This window comes from Oryzias latipes, chromosome 5, assembly GCF_002234675.1.
Source record: "Oryzias latipes chromosome 5, ASM223467v1".
NCBI classification, from domain to species: domain Eukaryota; kingdom Metazoa; phylum Chordata; class Actinopteri; order Beloniformes; family Adrianichthyidae; genus Oryzias; species Oryzias latipes.
The window spans coordinates 32,495,966-32,512,852 of record NC_019863.2 but is presented as its reverse complement, the minus strand read 5'-3'; the positions used below and the strand labels follow the sequence as shown (position 1 = coordinate 32,512,852).

The 16,887-nt window shown below is 48.0% G+C and overlaps 1 protein-coding gene across 10 annotated transcripts in view; it reads left to right on the top strand.

Moving 5' to 3' along the window:
• The window catches only part of slmap (sarcolemma associated protein), a 47,360-nt gene extending 30,487 nt beyond the window's left edge, over positions 1-16,873 (top strand). For 2 of the 10 annotated variants that reach the window (XM_023955325.1, XM_023955334.1), the window contains 20 exons: positions 182-277; positions 454-525; positions 604-744; positions 827-964; positions 1,052-1,220; positions 1,420-1,470; positions 2,702-2,824; positions 4,240-4,305; positions 5,361-5,420; positions 5,493-5,567; positions 5,667-5,747; positions 5,830-5,889; positions 6,005-6,127; positions 6,487-6,561; positions 6,648-6,748; positions 7,014-7,218; positions 7,803-7,920; positions 12,694-12,865; positions 12,960-13,094; positions 15,672-16,873. In XM_023955325.1, the coding sequence (XP_023811093.1) occupies positions 182-277; positions 454-525; positions 604-744; positions 827-964; positions 1,052-1,220; positions 1,420-1,470; positions 2,702-2,824; positions 4,240-4,305; positions 5,361-5,420; positions 5,493-5,567; positions 5,667-5,747; positions 5,830-5,889; positions 6,005-6,127; positions 6,487-6,561; positions 6,648-6,748; positions 7,014-7,218; positions 7,803-7,920; positions 12,694-12,865; positions 12,960-13,094; positions 15,672-15,767 (2,157 nt within the window). In that variant the 3' untranslated portion in view covers positions 15,768-16,873. Of the gene's footprint in view, positions 1-181; positions 278-453; positions 526-603; positions 745-826; positions 965-1,051; positions 1,221-1,419; positions 1,471-2,701; positions 2,825-4,239; positions 4,306-5,360; positions 5,421-5,492; positions 5,568-5,666; positions 5,748-5,829; positions 5,890-6,004; positions 6,128-6,486; positions 6,562-6,647; positions 6,749-7,013; positions 7,219-7,802; positions 7,921-12,693; positions 12,866-12,959; positions 13,095-13,831; positions 13,920-15,671 lie in introns of all 10 variants that reach the window. The other 8 variants (XM_023955326.1, XM_023955327.1, XM_023955329.1 and 5 more) reach the window with 8 other exon arrangements.
• Positions 16,874-16,887: the final 14 nt, after the last annotated feature.

The window sequence follows — 16,887 nt, the reverse complement described above, 5'->3', positions numbered from 1 at the left end:
GTTCTACTGATAATACAGCAGATTTCTACACGCGGTTCAATCTTTATGATGTTCAAGTTGAAATATTGATTCAGAAACTCCAGAGGTTTGAACCCTCAGAGGAAATTCCTAAACTCTGACTCTCTTTAAAAAAACGCCGTGGATGATGAATGAATGCAGTTCCCGTGTCTGGTTTCTGCAGGAGGCCTTACACCGAGAGCAGATGCTGGAGCAGAAGTTAGCCACGCTGCAGCGTCTGTTAGCCAACACCCAGGAGGCCTCCGAGAGCAGCTGGCAGGTAGGAGACCTCGTCTTCTGTTGTCCTGAACATTTGTAGACCTGCGCTGAGGGGTTCACTGCAGATGTTAGCAGGAGATAACGGTGGCCATGGGGCTTATACTCATGGAGAAACTGAAGCTTTGGATAGAATTTGAAGATCTGAATTATGACTAACGTGACTCTGGTCTCCTTCAGGCTCTGATAGATGAGGACCGTCTGCTTTCCAGACTGGAGGTGATGGGGAGTCAGCTACAGGCCTACTCCAAGGTAAAGTCACCTTCTCAGGTTCTCCTCTGTAAAAAGGTGAGGCACAGAAGTTCTCATTCATGTCTGGAACTCCTGCAGTCCCAGACGGAGGAGGGGATGCGGAAAGAGCTTTTGGCTCTTCAGGAGGACAAACACAACTATGAGACGACGGCCAAGGAGTCTCTGAGGAGAGTCCTGCAGGAGAAGATCGAGGTGGTCAGGAAGCTCTCCGAAGTGGAGGTGGGACCCTTTGAGGAGTTGTTTGTCCCTTCAGGCTGATGGATTCAGTACCGGTGAACCCAACGCGTGATCTCCTCTGCAGCGCTCGCTCAGCAACACGGAAGATGAGTGCACCCACCTGAAGGAGATGTCTGAGAGGGGTCAGGAGGAGCTGAGGGAGCTCGCCAATAAGTACAACGCCGCTGTCAACGAAATAAAAGAGCTCACCGACAAAATCAAGGTGAGGCCTTGTGCGTTTACTCTGAAAGGTTCGATTCCCGCCCCTCTACATTTGTGCAGTAACACCCGATCGTCTTCTTTCCTTTAGGTGGCGGAGGGCCGGCAGGAGGAGCTGACCCAACGAGGAGAGACGGAGAAGAGGGAGCTGGAAATGAAGATAGAGGAGATGGAGGAGAAGGAGCAGGTTCTCCAGGCTCGCATCGAAGCTCTGCAGGCAGACAACGACTTCACCAACGAGAGACTTGCTGCTCTTCAGGGTACGTCTGGGTCACGTCTAAACGCCGTTTGCTCCCTGAAGCCTTCCACTGCTGCTTCATTGCATATAAACGGAGGACCGAGCCGACGCCTTTGTTCGGTTCCACCTCAGCTGTCGGTTCCTCGCAGAAGGCCGACTGGAGCTGCTGCAGGTCCAGCTGAACGTTCTCTTTCTGCTGTTGTTGTTGTTGTTGTTTACAGCGCGGTTAGAGCAGCTGCAGGAGAAAAGCGGTAAAGAAAACAACAGTCTGGGTGAGTCCACGTCCCGCTGGTCCGCTCTGGGACTGCTGTGTCTGTGGGGTTAATCAGCCTGAGCTGCACTAACGATGCATGAAACGTCCTGCATGGTCTGTCTGTGCACTTCCTGCTGTCGCTCTTTTCTCCTCGTTGAGTTTTTTTTATGATCTTTCAGTGGTTGACTCATTCACACAACATTGTATTGTTGTCCATAAACGCAAAAAGATTTTTTTCCATTTTAATTACCTAATTAACTTGTAGTTTAAGGCGGAAATGTCACACAATGTGAATCCAGCTGAGGGAAAGTTTATCTATTTCCTCCTGAATGACCTGCATCAGAAATACCTGCACTAGAGCTGCTGCTGACGGTGAAGCGACCCAACAGTTTCCACTCTATATTATCTAATTTAGATGTTTTATGTACTTAGTTTAATTCATTTAATCGTTGGTCTATTAGCGTTACACTTAAACCTCCTGTTGTGACAAACTGATGTTTGTTTCTGTCTCAATTACAAAGGCAGTAACTGAACCATTGTATTTTATAAAATGCTGACGTCACCTTAAATATGACAAACTGGAATAGATTCAAAGTGTAACAATTGTTTGTTTTTCCTTTCAAAATGGGTCAATTTACCCAAAGCATAAGAGATTTTATAGTTTTCTCTTTAACTTTGTTCTTCTGGCTCTGGGTGTTGTGACAGAAGTCTTAAAGCAATAAAGTCCATAAAAACATCAAAAATCCTTTAATTTTACATTTAAAAGAGTAAAAATGTCCTCTGTGCTCCAGAAAAACGGACGTAAACACAGAAAATGATCACTCCTGAGGTGGATTTCATTCCTTCATGAGTTCCTGCTTCGTGTTCCTGTCTGTTAGAATGACTGTGGGTTCTCTGTGGAACGCCCAGTCGCATCGCTATGCGCTATGCTAGGATGCTAGGATGCTAGCTGCAGGTCCTGGTTCTGACCTGGACCCGTCTGGTTTCATAAGGAGCTGGTGTGTTTTTCTGGGCTTTGTTCTGGCGGTTCTGTCAGGTGAATTTTGGGCTTCTTGGTTAATTCAGAGCTTTTCCAAACCGATCACTGCTTTGGTTCCTTTTTCCGGGGGGAGGAGCTTGAGGACACTGATTTCTGCACTAAAGGAGTCCTGAAGGTCTCGCTCTTCTTCATCAACGGGCTTCACAGTCTGTCTTCTGCATGTCTGGCTGATGAAGGTTCCATGTGTATATCTGATCTGGTCACATGACAGAGGTGGCCCTCGTCCCTCCCGGAGCTGCAGGGGAGCCCGTGGAAGACCTAGCGGACGAAGACCACGATGAGCCGGATACAGACACCGAGGAGGGGGCAGTTCACGAAGATGAAGATGTTATTGGTAGTCTATCTCAACTGTTTCCTTAATTTCTTCTTCCCAAAGACAGACGATCAAATGTTTGTTCGATGCAGAGCTGAAACCTCAGAACGCGTCTGGCCTGAGACCAGGTCTTCCTCGATCAGGACATGTGCAAGAACTGAAATGCTGGATCCAGATCCATCTGGGAGCCACTTTTCTGGTCCGTCTGAGGAGCACGTCTCCAGATAACTGGTCTGCAGCGCTGTGGCCTGCTTCACGCATCAGTGTCCCACGTTCTGAGCTGTCTCTGGTGAAATGAGACGTAAACGCAGCGTCTCGACTGGAAACTCTGTGTGTGTGTGGCTGAACCTGCTTTCAGCCGCCTCACACACTCGCGATGCGGTCTGCGCCGCTGCAGCCGCTGCAGTCTCCTCACATGCGTCCTGGAGGAGAGTTCACTGATGTTTCTTCAGGTTCAAACCAATGTTGGAAAGGGAGAGCGGGTTTGTAGATGTTTCTCTACACCATGAACCGACCTCTGACCCGAGAAGGTTTGGTGTCTTCTCTCCGCCGCTGTCGAGTCTCATCCGTCTGTTGTTGATCTTTAGATCAGCTTGAATGAAACCTCGTAATTGTCCTTCGTCCGATGCTGGTTTAAAACTTTGTGCTGCGGCATCTTTGAAGGTTTGGTCCAAAATCTTTACAAATGTGGATCGCTCGTTTTCTGAGCATCATCTGCTGCAGTTTGTTGTTCGGTCAGTTTCCATCTCAAGGTTTAGGAGAACACCAACGGCTCCTTCAGCTCCTGGGTTTTTCCATTTCAGCTTTCACATCAATCTAGTCCTGCTTTGGAATGAAGTCCATGTTGGGTCTCAGTTTCTTCTCGGGTTAGGAGCTTTACTCTCTCACAGTTGTCATTTCTAACCCGTTTTATTGTGCCGTCTGCAACATCATCTTCCCGTCAGCATCTTCCGTTCACTCATTGGGTGCAGCAGCTCTGAGATCTGGTGCAGTTTGAGTTTCCTTCGGCTCTGATGTTGTTCCGTCTCCATCTTGCTGCTGTTTCTCACCTGCTGATGCTTGGTGGGGTGTTGCATAGCAGCGTGTTTGACTCCATCCTTCACCTGTCCTGTTGTTCTGGTCTGTGACACGTCTGCCTGCTTCCTCTGTGTCCGTCTCAGGCCTTCCCTGCCGTCTTCTTACCGGACGTTAAGTTAGGAGCAAACGCAGCTTTTTGATTCTGCTGATCCAAATCAAGGAAACCTGGTTTGTCTGCTTGATTTATGGACGTCCAGCTTTAAGCTTCACCACATTGGAAGGAACCAGAGGAGGAAATAAGACTAAACGATAATAAACTGTTTGAGCTGAACTTTGTTCAAACTCAGGCTGGTGTCGATGAGCAGAATCAAAAACGTCAAAGGCAGAGTCGTAACGCCAGTTCTCTGTGTTTCTGTCAGACAACTGTCATGTCAACAACAGCGGAGGAGAATCCACTAGAATCCAACAGTTGATTGAGTGTCAGCGTGAGTACAACCTGCTGTTCCTGAATGCATCTCTGTCTGACGCCGTCTTTCGCCGGCGGTCAGAAGATGACCGTAACTGTGGGGGGGGAAAGGTCGAGTTTGTTCTTCAAAGATCTGACATCTTTTCCAGGATTCGCATTCTGTTTTTTTAATGGTCAGTTTCGAGCCTCAGTCATAGTCGGGCTGCAGCAAGGAGCGTGCACGTAAACGCACTAACGGCCTCCTCCAGCTGCTCCAGTCTGGATCCTGGGGGGTGAAGAAAATGAAAGCTGTGTCTAAGGCTTTAGTCGGATCCTTAGACTGACCAACCTGAGTTCTGCATGGAGCTGAGGCTCCGTCTGAACCGCCTCGTCATTCTTTCAGGGTCTGACCATAAAAAAAACCCATTCTGGTCTTTATTTCCCTCTTTTTTTCTTCTAAACTTGTCCTGTCCAACAGCTGAGGAAGCAGATCAGAGCTGAAGGCCTCGTGTGTTGGACAGATTTTACTGTTACATCAGGGGTTTATGGGTCTTCAGACAAATGGAGTATATTTGTATAAACCCCTTTTGTAATTGAGGCTAAGCTTTATTTATGATAATTATATTTATGTGTATTCCTTGTTGGACCAGACAGAGGAAAAAGGTAGAGAAGGAAATGGAGCAGGATTTTAGAGATGGGGGGGGACAAGGGGTTAGAATGGGGAAGAGGGGGGTGGGGTAGGTGCAGTCAATAATGCAAAGTCAAAACATTAGGGTCATAAGTAAATTGCATGACTTAGTTTTCTTTGTTTCCCTCCTTTGAGCTCCTTCTGAGGCTGAATCCGATTTTTCCTTCAGCTGATCTGAAACCAGGACTGTTTCTGGATCAGATGTCGATGATGGACACTCCAGAGCGTCTGGCCTTGACCTCTAACCTCTGACTTTATCAGACTCGCAGCGATGCATGTCTGCTGTGTGTTTTTCTGCTCTTTTCGGCAAATGTTGATCCATTACAGTAAAAACTGTTTTTTGAATCTTTACAAACTGTTGGACTTTTAATCCACCTTTTGCTGTTGTTCCTCTTGTTTCCCTGCAGCTGTCAGGCAGCTGAAGGACACGGTCAGTTCTTCAATCCACAAACTGGCCAACTTTGACGGTAAGAACGGAATCTGAAGATTTGACTGTGCTGGTGTCCCTGAGGAGAACTGAAACACCTGGATGTTTGTAGAAGTCATGGACGCCCACCTTCAGAACAACCAGACTGCAGGAGGCGACACACTGAGCAGCCCTGACCGACTCAAAGGTAGGGGGGGCGCTCACCGCCATCAGCTCCCCCTCAGAGGAGGACGGCCTTGTGTTTGATGCAGGTCGTGACTCCGCGCTCATCTGTCCGTCTCCACAGGGAACCAGGTAGATGCCAAGGAGTCCGACATGTCGGACACGCTGAGTCCCAGCAAAGACCGCAGCAGCGACGACACGTCAGGTCAGCGTCTCCGTTAACGTTCTGACCTTCAGCTCCTACAGGAAATCCAGACCACAACAGTATTTCTGACCTCCTGTTTCAGACGGAAACATGGACGACCAGGAACTGAACGAGCCGCGGAACACAGGAGCTCTGCTCAAAGGTAACCATGGCAACTGCTCACCGCCTCTCCGGTTCAGCACAGTGCTGCTGCTGCTGCTGTTGGCTCCATCCTTCAGGGAGGTGAGGATTTGCTGAAAGCTGTTGCTCTGCTGCAGACTCGAGTCCAGCCGGTTTGGAGTCTGCAGACACGGAGCAGGTCATCCACCACCTCCACAGGGAGCTCCTACAGGCCCAGGAGCTCGCCAACACCGGGAAGCAGAAATGTCAGGAGCTACAAGGTAAAAGAGGAGCAGCCGTCCAACCCCCCCTCCCCTCTGCAGCACACGTGCACTTAGCTATAGGATTGTAAAGGAGTTAGAGGAAGGTTGGTTGTTGGTTCAAAACTTCTCGGGTCAGCAGAGGAAATGCAAAGCAGTTTTTCTGAGGACGTTGGCTCCTAAATCTTCACACACACAGACGCACCGCTATGCTTTTCACACTAGAAACCTTTTTGTTTCTGACCAATCGCACGCCAGCGTCTAGTTCTGCTGGGAACCTTCTGTTGGAAGAGGACGAGAGCTTTCAGGCAGAAATCACTCTGTGCCGTGGAGCAGAATGACACACGTGTTTGGGCTGAGATGGGATGTTCTGCTTGCAGCTCTGCTGGAGGAGGAGAGGAGGAGTACGTCAAAGCTGACGGAGGAGTCGACCAAACAGATCCAGTACCTGCAGAGTGAGTGAAGAAACCCTGTGGTTTCTGGACGAAGAGGGCAGAGATGTTTCTGTAGTCCGCCTCACCTGCTGTGTCTGTCTGCGCAGCTCAACTGGGAAAGCTGCAGACGGACATGGAAGCCCTGAGGGAGCAGAGGGAGAGCACCATCTGCAGCACCAGAGAGGAGCTGTACTCAGCCCAGGAGGAGGTACCTGACTCCTTCTGAACTCTAAAAAAATCCCTACACCTGTAAGGTGAAGTCCTGTGAGCTGCCGCACACCCGAGTGTCCCTGGGGGAGCAGTGGTCTGCACAGCCTGGAAAGCTTTCAGCAGTTTGATTCCGCAGAGACACCGACTCTTTATTTAGTGTTTATGAACAACTCTGGATTCGAGTCTTGGACCTTCGGGTCTTAGGGTAGACACTCCACCACCCGCCCGGCTGGTTCATAACCATCTGACTGTTCCCGCTCCAGATTCTCGTCCTGCGACACGCCATGGAGACGGCCACAGCGGAGAGAGAGCGCGAGATCGCCGCCCTGCAGGCAGACCTGGGCGGCGTGCGCTCCGACTTGGAGCACTGGAGGAGCACGGCAGCCAAGTACGAGGCGGAGATCAAACATCTGCAGGAGGCCTTCACGCAGCAGCAGCAGCTGCAAAGCAGCGCCAGCCGACTGCAGGGTGAGCGCCTCCACGTCCCTGAGGAACCTGGTGTCAAGTCGGTACCGGTACCGGTTTATACGCTTCTACCGGAACCATACGAAAACGTCTGCGCTTTGTTTCGCACGAGACAACCTCTTGTGTTTAATTCCGTTTTGCTTTACTACTCTAGCCAATCATTTTACCTTTCCAGCGTTTGTGGGCGGGCTCACGTAAGAATGGGTTTGGCCGTACGGGTGGGCGGAGCTTCAGTTGAAGGCGATGTGAGCAAACGTTTGTACCTCACAGCAGCAGATTCTAAATTCAGTGACCTAATGGATCACAACGCTCTGAAAAAAGGCCGTCGTCGTGGCGATGAGCGGGAAAATCCGTTGTTCCTTCGGCGTGTGTGAAAACGGAGATGCAGACGCTTATCCAAGCGCTCCCCTTCCCTGGTCACGCTGCTTCCTCACACTGGAATGTGTCGTGTTTTTTCATGTTACGAGTTCGAGCACCTGAACCGTTTCAAAAGTGCCGGTACGGTACCGGATGAGCTTGACCGGCGCGGAGGAACCAGAATCCTGTTCTGTGGCGTTTGGGCTTCATTCCTGATCTGCTCCTTTCAGCTGACTGTGAGGCGCTGCAGCAGCGGTGTGCGTGTTTGCAGCAGGACTGTGACGGCCTGAGGACGGAGCGCAAGGCTCTGACCGACAAACTGCAGCGCCTGGAGGCCGAGCTGAGCAGGTACACAAACGCACACGCATGCAGCCGTCATCCTGTCCCACGGCATGATGGGAAATGTGAGAAAAACATTTCAACTCTGACGGTGAAAGTGAAAGTTGGCGCATTAAACCGACCTCGTCCAATGAAATGGAGCCCCCATTCAGAGTTTTCCTTATAGAGCAGTCTGTCAGGTTCAACTTTCCCAGTTCCACAGATTTTATTCAGTGCCTTTTATTTTTTTATTGTGTTCCTAATCCTGATTGGCTGTTGTGAATCGATCTCCGTGTCGTGTCTCCTGTACAGAATGTGTTCAGTTTGCCAAATCTGCATTAATCTTTGATCATGATCAGATCTTTTTCATTTTAGAATCCTGGACTTATTGGTTGAATGTTATAAATCCTTCAATCATTGTTTTCCTGTTTCTCCTTCTTTATTCTAGTGTCTTCCTCCATGTTTTGATGCTTAACTCCTTCTACAGTTATTCATCTATTTCAACTGTTTAAATATTCAAATGTTCAGCTCTATCGAATTACATAAATGCCAAAAATTGAAAGGGCGTAAAGACAACTAAGCGGGCGTATTTAGAAACTGAGTGAGTGAACCTTACAACTGTGATGGCGCATTTCTAACTAAGCGACCCCGTATTTTACAACTGAACGGCTGAAAACCTAACTGAGCAGGGATCTTGCTCGGTCAGTTCTCTTTTGCGCCCTCACCTGGATTTACGCTCAGTGTTAAGGGGGCGTTTTTGTCACTTGGGGGCGGTATTCAGGGGTGTGTTTGTCACTTAGGGGCAGGAACCTTTCTGGTTGATCTGATTGGCTGAAATTTGCATGTCAAGCAGCGGGGCGGGACTTTCATTTTGGGGCTTTAATAGAAATCGAACAGCGGCTGTAACGTGGATTAAAAGCATTAAAACGGTAACAAATGCAGTGAATTTCACATGAGAAAAACATACAGCACAGAAAAACCAGCTGCACTTTCTTACCTTAGTTTCGGGTCGTTGGTTAATGTTTTAATCCACGTTACATCCGCGTTTTTTTCCTATGATTGCCTCTAACAGGGGGGGGGGGGGGCAAACAAGTTTGACACAAAGAGCTGACATCTCTAACTGTGATAGTCAAAGAGCCACACCACACACTGACCTGCCAGACAAACACACAATTAAAGCCATGTTATTTCTCATAACCCCCTCCTCTCCTCTCCTTACAACAGCGCCGTTTCAGTTTTGTGTTTTTTTCTGTATTTAACGTTAACACACATACCGGTGAAACGTGCACGCTGGTGTTTTTTTCAAAAAAGGCAGCGAGCACAAAACTGAGTTGGTTGTGATTTATTTTTTCAGTCATCAATCAGCATTTCTAATCCATCAAAGTCCTCATCTTCTGTATCTGGAACAGCTGGAATACATCTCTATCAGACACACCGGCTTCCCTTTCCTCATCATCAGAGTCCGTCTCTTTGCTATGCAGCTCCAAAGAACAGTGAAAGCAGACACCTCAGGCCAAGTTTAAGTCCTGCAGTCCCAAAGTAACTCGCCGGCGCTGCGTCCCGGTAAGCCGGGGGGAGGATGGACAGCTTTTCACGGTCATCTGCTGGAGTAGCAGCGCTCAGCCTCGAGTCGATCTTCCAACACAGGCCTTTCCTTTTTCGCGGAAACTCAGCTGCTGCTGCGTCTTCTTGTCTTGTCGGAGTTGGTTTTCCAGCGTCCTCACTTGTGAACCATGGATTCATTATTTTAAATTCTCTGGCAGCTGAGGTTCGATAAGTTAGAAAGATCTTCACAGATTCAGACTTCCTGCTTCAATAACTCTTCTGATCAACGTTCAAATATGACAGCAAGTATCTCAATCCTTTTGTATTAACACAGAGAGTGAACCACAAATGCATTTCTGAAGAAAAAAGATCGTTTTTTTGCCTTTTAATCAGAATTGTTCGCTTTAAGCTGTGAATGCAGACATGCAGCAGCCGGCTGCCAAGGGACCGTCAACAAAGTGCAACCTCTGTGAACTGTGAAACACCACTGTGTAAAAATCAATAATCTTACAAAAAAATCATAAAATTATCAGAAAGCACATTCTTGTTACAATACATATTTTGTAGGAAAGTCCATCTTTATTTTATCTTGTTGCATATACTTTTTCAAATTTTAATAGATATGAATCATGACTAAAGTTATCAGTAACTTGACATGACCTTATTGTCATACTAAAATAAAGAATGTCAATAGTTCACTTTGTTTATTTATAGGAATTTTTCATAATTACAAATGGATCAGATTTGGTCAAAAATCCTGAATAGCTCTGAAGGTGCCAAAAAAATTTTTTTTGCATAATCTTTATTGCAGTAGGACAATGAGGTCATGATTAGTCAGTACAGGAGGTTTGGTGACAGAAGCTTTAGTATCTTCAGAGCTATTGAGCATTTATGTTATGATTCATATCTCTATTAAATTTTAAGAACTATAAGAAATAAAATAGAGGTTGACTTTCTAACAAAATTTAGTATAATAAATAATAATGTAGCATGACTATGCTGACGAGTCTTCATTACCAGTTCATATAAATATAGACATTTATTCCCTTTTTAAAAGTTCACTGATTTTTACAGAATTGTGTTTCACAGAGGTTGCACTTTGTTGACGGTCCCTTGGCAGCCGGCTCGCTGCTCTGTTTACATTCACAGCTTAAAACGAACAATTCTGATTAAAAGGCAATAAAAACGAACTTTTTTCTTTAAAAATGCTTTTGTAGTTCACTCTCTGTGTTAATACAAAATGAGTGAGATACTTGCTGACACATTTGAACGTTGATCAGAAAAGTTATTGAAGCAGGAAGTCCGAATCTGTGAAGATCTAATTTAACCGAACCACAGCTGCTCTATTCCCGTGTTCCTCCGCGTAGCTGATAGCTTGCAGTTTAAACTATGCCTCATGCCTATGCATTTCCAGGGTTTCCAAAACGAAGTTGTTCTGCATTATTCACATATCTGCTCCTTTGTACTATGGGGGGGGGGGGGGTGTCTTCTTTCACGTCCTCTCCTCTCTCCGTACCGTCATCATGCTGTTCTCTCCTAGATCCTCTTTACCAAAGTCACACAATAACACATTAGGGCCGCTCTGTACATTTTGGAGAAAATGTAAGACTTTCACCTTATGGTTGTGAAAGTACTAAATATAGAAAATATGATAAAAGGCAGAGAGCGACATGCAGCTCAAGAGCCGCCTGTTAACCCCCCCCCCCCCCCCCCCCCGCACTGAAAAATTAACGTCCCGCCCCTCTGCCTCGCCAATAGGCCATGCAAATTTCAGCCAATCAGATCAACCAGAAAGGTTCCTGCCCCAAAAGTGACAAAAACGCCCCCTTAACACTGAGTGTAAATCCACATGAGTGCGCAAAAAGGAATTGACCGCGCAAGATCACTTCAGGGTTAGAATTGCGCCTGCGCGGTTTTAAGGTTCACTCACTCAGTTCCTAAATACGCCCGCTTAGTTGTCTTTACGCCCTTTCAGTTAATGGCAGAAACGTAATTCCATACAGCTCTTTCATCTTTTTCCAGCTGTGACTTTTGGTCCTTCAAATCCTTGAACTATTCCAGATATTCCAGGATTTCTGCCTCCATTGAAATAAATGGGGAATCCTTGGTGCAGAAGCTCGCTGGTTCGATACCCGGCTCTGGCATTTTTCACAAACATATTTTTGTTGTTGTGCTGTTTTCACTTTATTGATGATCAACTTTGATCATTATTTTATTTTTTGCCCATCATTGCCCTTTAAGTTTCATTTTCATGCAGCAATAGCATCAACCCTTCATTTTCTTTAGGAAATGCAGCTCCTTCTAGTTTTTCTATGGGTTTGAACAGACAGTTTAAACAAGAGAGAAAGGGGTGAAAATGTTCACGTCCATCTGAGAAAAGTGGCTGAAGTTTGTAGGAGTTGTTCTGTAATCCTACTTGGCAGATTTTAGGTGACTTTTAAAAGGTAACCCCCACCCCCCATAAACGAGGGAACGCTGTGCAAACCTCCAAGGAGAAGTCCACAGATTGGCAGGGCCAGCATGTGCTAAACAACAACTCACTGCTTTGTTCGTTCATCCAGGCTTTTGCAGACTTTCCACTTCCATGATGTTAAACTGGTGAGTTTTGGGAGCTGGAGCTGTTTTCTGTGGAGGACCTCTGTACCTCTGAGTCCAGAGGGCAGCTCCAAGTCTGCACGCCGACTCAGCAGGTCGATGGACGGCGGATCCTCACGGAGCGTTCAGCAGCATTTCTGTCGGCTTCAGCAAACGGAAAACATGCTGACTTCCTGCCTGAATCCATCTCCGTCCGTCGGCTCCTGTCACAACCCACTCTGCAAAAAGAACCTCCAGGATCAGAAGAGGAACAAATGCTGACAAACGGACCAACTTACTGAGAATTTCCTGTTTGGTTGCTCTATGAAATAATTTCTGTGACATAAAACATGCAGTCAGAGTTTGGTCCTGTGGACAAAATGCTCTGCGGGTTCTGACCCGTGTCTGGGGGAGCGTTCAGCTGCAGGATCCATCTAGATGGTTCAATCCCCCCAGGCGCTGATGCTGCATGTCAGGCAGGTCAGGATACGTGAAATCAGCAAACGGCTTTGATTGAACATCTTCTTCTCCTAAACTCCACCGTTTGCAATCAAATCCATTCTCATTATTGTTTAGTCGATCAATAAAACAGAAGATTCCGGATGTAGCTTCTGACCTTAGCGGATGGACGGACGGTGCTGCTCAGTGAGGATGATGATGATGATGATGATTGTGTCCCTGCAGTACCAAGGAGCAGAGTCAGGTCCTCAGCAGCAGCCTGGAGTCTCTGGAGAAGAGGGAGGAGGTCCTGCAGGACAAACTCGGCTCTCTGGAAAACCAACACATGCAGGATGCAAGCCGGCTCAAGAGCCAGCTGGACCAGGCCCAGGCCCGGACGCACACCCTGCAGAGGGAGGTGAGGCGCCGTGTTCGGACCGTGGTTCTGCTCCGTCACCGGCTCCTCTGGATCCAGACTCCAGTCACATGTCGTTGTGTTTGTGTGTCTGCAGTACGAGGATACTCAGTCCCAGCTGTCGGACCTCCGTCAGCAGTACCATAAGACGGAGCAGGAGAAGCTGAACATCCACCAGGAGCTGCAGCAGTGCAGGAGCAGCCTGAAGCTGCTGCAGGACAAGAGCAGCTCTGTGAGTCCAGATCCAGACCCAAAGTCCAGTCCGGGTTTTCCTGTCCCGTCATTATTAGTTCAAGCTCCAGACATCTTCATCGTCCTTCTCCCTTTGACTCCTCAGTGACCTCCTAAAGGAGCTGCCGCTCTCTGTAAGGGGATGGGGGGGTACACAGATGCTTTATTTGGGTGTAAACTTTAAGAAAACCTTTTTAGTTTGCCGCCCACAAACAGGAAGAGTTCAGGGACGATCCTCTTCACGTCTCCACACAAAGCTCCATGGTCTTCTGGGGGGGGGGGGGGGGGGGTGCGGCTTTTATTTCCTCACAAACGCGCTGTCCACCCTCCTCTACCTCCACATCTAAACCATGACACTTCTGAAAGGTTTAGCGTAGAAACACAGACGTTCCTCTCCATAAAATGATCGACGGGAAAACGCTGATTTCAGAGAAAAGCTTCTATGATTTCAGCAGAAAGCCGTGATCGTCGGTTCTGCCTGAACCCGCTGTGGTTCTGTGAAGATCCCGCCCCCCCCCCCGAAGGAGAAGATCAAAGGAGTGAAGGCGATGGCGTCCATGTTTGTCTGGAGCCGAGCTCCGCCTGCTGCTTCATGCAAACACCTGAGCGGACGCCGCTCCCGTGTTTGTCCCCGCCCCCCCTCCCTTGCTCCACACTCCATGTTGGTTTTAGTTGATTTTTTGCTGGCTGATTTGTTCTTATTCTCCCCCCCCTCCCCCTCCCCCCCTCCTCCTCTAGCCATCCATATTGCAGCCTGTCCAAGCCATATTCATGGGCCTTGTCCTGGCTCTGCTCTACTGGTGTTTCGGCCAGTTGTGGTAGAAAGGTACACTCCAGCGCGACACCCGTTCACCTGTGTGGCTGTGTCCTCGGCCTCTGAAGGGTGGAGGGGAAGCGTCCCGGTCTGGCTTGGGGTTCAGCGGCTGCGGGACCTCTGAGGATCTCCAAAAGCTCCTGCAGAGGAGCAGACCTCCTTTAGTCCTGGTCCTCCGCCATGCTCTTAAACACACCTGATGGGGCGCCGCTGAAGCCCGATGGTGCAGGTGTGTGAGCAGGTGACGGAGGTCCTCGAGGACCGGAGCCGCTTGGGTCACCTGCAGCCGAATCTGAAGCTCAGATCGGACTCCCCCCTCCTTCAGAGGCCGATGGTCGTCGTCGTGTCTCGTCTTCAGCTCTAACCGCATGACCATCTGTCAGTCACACCTCCACTCTGAACTCTTCCCGCCATTTTTCTGAGAACAGCAGTCCAGCCGATCTTCACAGGTCCACTGCTGTTCGGGACGTCCGTTCACTTCACTCTGGTGAAAAACGGCAGAAATCTGCCTTTAAAAAGACAAACGATGAGAAATGTTTGATTAAAAACAGGAAATATTCCCTGTAGCGTGAAATCAGAGCCAGATCTGTTCAAAGATCAGGAAGACTTCTTTTTCAGTTTAACACAAACACTGTGGGTGAAGCTGGCGTCCTCAGGCACTAACCCCGCCCTTGGCCCCGCCTCCTCTGCTTCCTTCTTTGGTTTGTTTCTGCCTGAGGCCTGGTGTCGTGCACGGCGTGCACGTTTGTGCTGCATGCTCCTCAGCGTCTGTGTTTCTGTCGTCTCCACCCGTCTGCTCTTCTGTCTTGGTTCTGAAAAGGTTTTTTTCTTTTTGATCGTTTTTTTTGGGTCGTCTCTTTTATGAGCGGGTGGGGGGGGGCTGTATTTTTTTTTTTTGGATGATTACAAAGTTTTATTTGAATAATTCTGGGTTCCAACAAAAAATGAATCAATGAAATATTTTTCCTTTAAACTTAAATCCAATTGAATTGTTATTCCTATTAGTTCAAATATAAAGTCATAAAATATGTAAAACGAACATTTTCTAAAGGAAACTTTGATTCTGATTTTTCTGACTTTCCATGTTTGTTGTTTCAAAATAATTAGATGTAGTTTTTTAAATGTATTTTGGCTCCAAATTTAGGATCAATTTGAAATATTTATGAACTCTGATTGTCAGCAGCTCACTGATTGGTCCATTTGAAAGCCGAATGATGCAAAAGGAACCAATGGTGCTTCAGTTTAGTTTATTTATTCTAAATGTATAAAAGCAGCAATAAATAAATGTTTATGATGACTGTAGTGGCGGGAACTGAGATTGAAAGAAAACCAACAGAACTGATGTAAATTAACAGTTTAATATGGTTTTGTAGCCAAAAGGGACAGAATTTTTAAAATAAGACAGAAAATTACAGCTTTCTGTTCCTGAATTCAGTCTATATTCCTAAATAATATTTAATTAAAAAAAAACCTTTTCAATAAATGCAGGAAATCACAGTTCCTGTTTGATCTCACTCCTTAAATGTATTAAAATAACTTCTTTGATGTCTGGATTTAGTCCCTAATCTGCTGTCAGATTAAATAATCTTTAGTTTTGGAGAATTCAGGAGGAAATCGTTGGGCTGAGATTTCCCTCCATGTTTGTCCTGCTGTCCTCCTCTCTGCTCCTCTTCACCTCCTGCTGCTCTCTGTTCATTAGCAGAGGAAGAGGAGTCTGTTTCTGACATCTTCATCTCTTCCTCTGCCCCCCCCCTCCCCCCACAGAGCGGCTGGAGCTCCTGGATGCCGGTCATCGCAGTGATGGTCGCCGTGACGGCGGCCGTCCTCTACCCCAGCTTTTCCAAGAGCAGCTCCACCTGAGACCCCCAGAGGCGGAGGAGCTGCGGACGCCATACAGTGTCGTTGTACATATGGGGGGGTGGGGGAGGGGGAGGGGTTTCTGCAAAGGACTTGATGCTTCTCGGTTTCTTTTTGAGGTTTGTTTTTCCTCTCAGGAGGACTTTGGGCGTCCGTCTCATTCTGTGATGGTGGAGGGGTTCTTCTTTCTTTCTCCAGCAGGCGGCGCCATCGCCTCTCGGCGGGCCGCGCTGGAGCTCACCACGCGAAACGTGCAGCTTTCCAGCAGACGCCTGAATGTGGCGGGACCGTAGCATTTCCACTCCCATTCTCACGTCCCAAATGTCGTCTTCGGGTTCGTTTGGGTTTTACTGTTTAGCGATCTGAGCGGCTCGGTCCTGCTGGGTTCTGAAGCGGATCAAGCAGAACCGGCTGCTGCAGGAGTCTGCGTCTCCACCTGGGTCAGGTTCCAGATCTGAGATTAGACTCTGGGTTTATTATTTTCATTTGTTTGGGGGAACAAAAGCAGCTGAACACGTGACCGTCAGGCGCCGGAAACGCTAAAACACACACGGATCCAGAACTCGGTCCGAAACGCCGATCCTCCACGTTCAGACCTAAGAGGATTCTCACCCGTCTCCTGTTGCAAAAGCGGTTCTGCTCCGGACAAACGCAGCGAGGAGCAGGACGGGTCCAAAGAGCTTCACCTCCCCTTTAACAGAACGCTGGGTCGGTTCCGATCCGTGTGTCCTAACTGTAAATACACAGACGCGGCGTCTCCAAGCACAGAACCTCTCCGTTCTTTGAAGGCTGCAGGCGGAGAACCTCCCGTCTGTCGGCCCTTTTTTAACCACTGATCGTCGGGGGGCGGGGCGTCGGCCTCTAACGGCGTGTTTGTTCACAGCGTTGCTCATCGTTGATGTTCTCCGTCTCGTCTCCGTGTTCAGAAATATTAATTCTAGACGGCGGGACGCGGATCCTGGCGTCCACAGAGAAAAACACTACAGAGAATCGAACCATGAACGTGTTCGGATGACGTGAAACTAGACTTATTTTGTTAAAGCGTGTAGAGATGCAGGACGACAGGCGGCGTGTTGAAGATGTGTGGATTAAAGTTGTAGCAAAGCTGACCCACCAGTGCTGC